At 40.3% G+C, this 6,000-nt stretch overlaps 1 protein-coding gene across 7 annotated transcripts in view; it reads left to right on the forward strand.

Annotated features, from left to right (window-relative positions):
* Nucleotides 1-6,000, forward strand: part of ltbp4 (latent transforming growth factor beta binding protein 4) — a 65,851-nt gene extending 59,851 nt beyond the window's left edge. For all 7 annotated transcript variants that reach the window (XM_085429240.1, XM_085429244.1, XM_085429242.1 and 4 more), the window contains 2 exons: nucleotides 98-250; nucleotides 475-6,000. In XM_085429240.1, coding sequence (XP_085285366.1) covers nucleotides 98-250; nucleotides 475-617 — 296 coding nt within the window. In that variant the 3' untranslated portion in view covers nucleotides 618-6,000. The remainder of the gene's footprint in view (nucleotides 1-97; nucleotides 251-474) is intronic.

A 6,000-nucleotide genomic window follows, 5' to 3' on the forward strand; every position in this document is an offset into this window, starting at 1 on the left:
GGTCGAGGTGGACCGGGTCAGGCCAGGTGAGCAGCAGGTGAACTAGCTGAAACTACCAACACAGTGAAGCCTGCTTTCTCCTTCTCTCATCTCTCAGGGCGTTACGAGTCATACGCCAGCCTGAGCACAGCTGAGGATTGTGGGATCCTGCACGGCTGTGAGAACGGCAGGTGCATTCGTGTTGCAGAGGGTTACACCTGCGACTGTTACCAAGGATACGAGCTGGACATGACCACTATGACCTGCATAGGTAAGGCTGCAGAGGAGAGCACAGATCGCTATGAGACAGCAAAGAAGAAGATAAACTGTTAAAGCCTCAATCACAGACACCCAGAGACCCGATTCACATTTCCCCCTAGCAACCAGCAGTTGCCAGGCAGTCGTCCTTTGCTGTGTGACCAGGGCTTGATGAATCACATTTATATGTTAGATTTCCAGTACTGAATTACTGATTGTGTGTGTGTGTGTTTGCAGATGTAAATGAGTGTGAGGACAGCGTCAGGATTGAGTACCCGTGCGTGAACGCTCGCTGCGTGAACACCGACGGCTCGTACCGCTGCGTCTGCAGGAGAGGATACGTCATGTCTCGCAGACCGAACCACTGCGTGGCTGCTTAGAACAGAGTGCGCTGGACTGGGATCTGTAGGCCAGCGCAGACTGGCTCAGGCTTTTTTATTCTCCAGATTAGATAAACTAGACTTGACCAGGCGAGAATAGACTGTACACTAAAAGACTCTAGATTGCACTAAACTGGGCAAAGCTAGACTGGGTTAGCCTGAACAACACAGGGCGACGTCTGATTAGAGAGCAACTCATCATCCTGGTTTAGCCTGAACACACTTCACTAATGCCTCCACAATCCAGACCTGAATACACCCTCCATTTGTTCACCTCACCTGTGTTGCAGGTGGATTGTGTTTGTTTTTCTTTAACTGGGCAGGTAGTTATCAGACACGTGGTAGTTTGGTTGGACCTGAGTGGTGATAAAAGCAACGATAAATCAGTGTGTCTGTTAGAGCCCAGTGTGGTTGCTGTAAAACACCTGGTTGCCTCAAATTGTGTGTAATTCAGTCAGAGTTCATACATAAACATAAACCTGAGCAGATCAACGTGTCATTGTCTCAAACCCCCGTAGGAAGCCAGGACTATCCTTGGATGGCCCCATGGATGAGTATTCTTATTATACTGCAGTATTTACTCCATTTGGACACGCATCTGTTTCATCACCTTGTGTGTGTGGAGTGCACAGGACACGGAAAATTCAGTGACACATAGCAAGCAAATATCACCTAATATTATAATAACTTTATAAAGCCTAAAAACACGAGGGCGAAAAATGTTTCAGGTTTAGAAACTCTGTTTTAGGGAACAAAAGGTTTGGCCTAAAAGGGACCCATCATCATCATCATCATCATTATTGTTATTATCACTTTCATCTACATTTTTATTCCTGGACTCCACTAGAGTAGCTTTACATGACACACAGTGGCACATTAATCTTCCTCTAATCGGCACGAGCCGATTTTGTTTCTGTCTCTTTAAGGCCCCCCTCCCTATGAGCCCACATTCTTCTGATTGGCCAGCTTCTGGAAGCCTGTTGGGAAGCAGCTCCCAGTGATTCTGGCTTGTACTTCCTTTATTCTGTTAGCTGACTCACTGTCGAAGCTTTTGTTTCCCTCTAACTCGTCACAGGAAACACAATTCGTCGTCTTTAATATTCAGATGTTTGTAGCTGATGTATGACTCGGTGGTGCAGTCCACTCCACAGTCCTCTAAAGAGTGTGGGAGTTGAATGTTCCAATCAGACTAAAGAGTTTATTAAAGTTTGTAAAGTTAACGACTCGTACCTCCTTGAAGCATTGTGCCCAGTCTGACCCAGTCTAGCCCTGTTTGACCCCGTTTCATTTAAAGCACTACACAAGGAACCAAGCTGCACCCAAAGCCCACCAATACACTCACTGGTCACTTTATTAGGTACACCTCTGCGGTAACAGGTTGGACGCCCTTTTTCCTGTTTTAATTCTTCATGTCTCAACATTCCTGTAAGATTTTGGTTCATATTAACCTGACATCATCATGACATCATCCCAAAGCTGCTGCAGATTTGTCATCTGCATCCATGATGAGAATCTCCCGTTCCACCACATCACAAAGGTGATCCACTGGAATGAGATTTTGGGCTGAAACATTGGTTTCCCTCAATATTTGAGTACAGTGAACTCATCATCATGTTCAAGAAACCAGGCTGAGATAATCTGAGCTTTGTGACACGGTGTGTTATCCTGCTAAAAGCAGCCATCAGAAGATGGGTTGGACATGGTCAGCAACAACACTTAGGTAGGCTGTGGGGTTTAAACGATGCCACCACACCAGCAGCTTCAGAGGTGCTCTTCTTTATGCACGGCACTGTAACAAGCAGCTGTTTGAGTTATCGTTGCCTTCATGTCATCCTCCTCTGACCTCAACAAGTCATTTTCTCCCAGAGAACTGCTGCTCACTGGGTATTTCCTCTTTTTCCGACTGTTCCCTTTAAACACAGAGATGGTTGGTGGGGAAATCTCAGTTACAGCAGTTTCTGAAACACTCAGACCAACAACAACACATCACCTGTCTTACCCATTCTGATGCACAGTTTGAAACTCAGCAGGTCTCCTCGACCACATCTTTGCACACTGGGTTAAGCCGTGTGATTGGCTGATAAGACATTTGAGCTAACAAGCAGTTAAACAGGTGTACCTAATAAAGTGAGAGATGAATGTAGGTTTTCCATGACACACTGTCAGGATGTGGTCATGTACAGCAAAACAAAAGGACTGAAGTTGTCCTGCAGGTGAAGAAATGCTTTATGTATGTTTGCTTTGTTTAACCAGCAGATTTGTGAAGTTCAGATAAGTCTTTACAGACGTAATTGTCAGCTTTATTTATACAGCTAGCTCTGGTGTGCTACAGTAAAAGAAATTAAAGTAGAACGATGTGTTCAATTAAACTGAGATTAAAAAGGAGTCAATGTATTTTACGCATTCATAAAATGACCAGCCTCAGTTCTTACTTACAGTTCTTACTCTTATTAGCATGAGCCTAAATGCGTGTTAGTGCGCAAAGTTAAAGCTAGTACACTCACTATGTGCTACAGTCAAAGCTAGCGTAACCTAAAGTTATGCTAATTAAAGACTTTAAATGTTAGCTATCAAGCACTAGCTAATATTTTGTTCTAAAAGTTACTGCAATATTTAAATTAATATTCAACACACCTAGTAAGCTTACTAATGAGCTATTAGCTTGAAAAATATTAATACATGTGTGCTCATTAGCTATTAGCACACTACTGAATGAAGAAGCAGGGAGTTTTAGTTTGACGCACTGTTCTACTTCAAAATAATTTTCTGTGTAGTCGCAAAAATACTGACGCAACAGTTTTAGAAGACTGCATTTAATTCTTTTAACTGAATATTTGTTTATTTTCTGGCCATGTTTGCTAGCTAGTGATCTGTTAGCTGCAGGATAATAGGCTAGTTTTTTTTTCTCTACTAGATATCCGGTTGTTCAGTGATGACGCGACGAATCCTACTTCCGGGCCTAAAGTAGTCTGCGTTTAATATGGCTTTTGTGTTGTTAACATGTTTAATGTTTTGTATTTTCTTCTATTTGATCTCAAAAAGCTCCTAAAACAGTCAGTGATCACTGTTGACCTCCCTCGGCTTTTATTACCGCTAATCATTTATTTAAGCTCAGTTTTTAAAACCTTAGGATGTAACTACAGCCCAGCCCATGCAGCAGTATATGAATGACTAACCTCGTATTGTGGATGGATTATCTCAGTTGTTCTCCTGGATGAAGTTTGGTCCTTTTACAGCATCCTGCCATGCGATTACATTTGTTCCTGACCACCGACAACACTCACGTTAACTTTTATCGAGTGGAAAAAAAAGTTAGCTTGTTTATATTAAGCTAACATAGCTGTGTCGCTAGCGGTCACGTAGCACATCATTATATACCAGGTAGCTCAACTTCAGTAACCCTACAAACGTCACTGCTGTTTAGTTTTCTGTCTTCATTTATGCTGGAAGTGATAAGAAAGCTGTACGTTTGAATTTGTTTCCAAAACCCCGCAGTCAGGACATGCTATATTGTATTTAGATAGAAGCTAGCGAGCTAACTCCCTGCTAACTTCTAACTCCGTTAAATGTCATAAATTCCGTTTTCATGGATGCCTGGATGTTAAACTCAATTGTTACACCTGGTAGAGCAGAACGCTGATCATTTTATTAAAGATGAAAGACTTTAGACAGTTTTTCAACTCTCAGTAATGCCATAGTGATCGTTTGATATATGGACCTGCAGCGGAGTTTAGACCCAGACACGGCTAGTGACGTCAGACTGAACAATCGGATTGATTATTGAAATACCATGACAACGGGTTCACAGTCCCCTAGTTTGTGCCTTTTAATTGTTGATTTATAGTTTATAGCAACATTTATTAACTTTTGATATGTTAGATGAGATTGAAAAAAACTAACTTGGAACAGAATTTTTTTTTTATTTACCAAAGTACTAACATACTGAGTCAGAATTCCCAGAGTTCATTTACTATATTAACCAAAGTAAATATTCTGTCAGCCTTTTAGCAGTGAGTGGACTGTTAACTGTTAGCTCAAGAGCTAATTTATAAGCTAAGCTTCCCAACAGTTTCACAAATGATATTGTTTTGAAATTCAGATATGTACAAAATGTCACAGAAAATCTCCTTTGTGAACAGACATTCCTAACTTTATATATTAGGACAGTTATATGTTCTTTAGTACGGAAGAGGAATAGGGCCACTGTTTAAAAAAAAAAATGGGCATGTCTTTTTTTTTTCTTTTCTAGAATTCTGAGAAAAAAACTTTTTCATCCGAATAATCTTTAAACTTTAATCTCTTTAAACTTTAATCTCTTTAAACTTTAATTCTGAGATTAAGTCAGAATTCTGACAAAAAAGAAGTTTTTTCTCGGTTTTTTTCCTCAGATTTCTAGAAAAGAAAAAAACAGGACGTGCTCGTTTTTTTCCCAGTGTCCCTAATCCTCTTCCGCACATTTCAGACTGTGCATTAAAATATTGGCTTTAATCTGAGCAGGTTTATATCACTGTAAAATTATCTGCTACCTTTTTCTAACTTTTAGATTTCAGTGATCATCTGATTCACAGTCTGATTCTATTTATTTGTCTTCATGTCATCAAATCTCAGGTGCGGCTCCGAACACGTCACATCTGATCGACGCAAATTTGGGGTTTTTTTGTGACAGCGTGATTTTCAAATTGATTTGAATTGGAATTATGTTTTGATAACCTAGAAAGTGACGTTTACAGGCATGTGAAACATTATAGTTAAACCAAACTGTGTCTTTTTAAAAAATGTATTTGTGTGTAAAAATAATACAAAAATCTAGAAACGGTGGTTTCGTGTGATGTTCTGCCTCTAGCCTCGAGTAAACACCTGCCTGCTAATACAGAGTCTCACTAAACTTAACGCACATTAATATCAGCAGATACATTTCAATTTGCCGAGAACTGCTGAGAACGTGGCCAGACTTTAGCTTGAACCTGTTTGTGGGAATACTAGCTGTTTTGCTGACATGTCTGTACTTTTGTGTTTTCCAGAACATGAATAGAAACTTTATGCAGTTTCCACTCCTGAATATACTGGAAGCTGTGCTCACTCATATTGTGTATATAATAATTCACCTGCTCACTGAATAATCTTTATTTTGACCATAATATTTCTGGCCTGTAAGAGAACGTGTTGATTGTGTTTTATTAACCTCTCGATGCAGTTAACGTGTTGAAGCGTTGCATGATGAACTTCCTGTTTCCTGTCTCCAAGTATACCATGCACTGTTCCACGTTTATGCTCACGTGGCACGTTTTGTACATTTTGGTCTCTGATGTTTGTTCACTTGTTAACTTTGCTAATGATTCACACTTTTATCACTGTTTGTATGACATGAAACGAAAATATATTT

Source organism: Rhamphochromis longiceps, linkage group LG14 (genome assembly GCF_057381845.1).
Source record: "Rhamphochromis longiceps isolate RC_006_pf linkage group LG14, R_longiceps_female_GT1.1, whole genome shotgun sequence".
NCBI lineage: Eukaryota > Metazoa > Chordata > Actinopteri > Cichliformes > Cichlidae > Rhamphochromis > Rhamphochromis longiceps.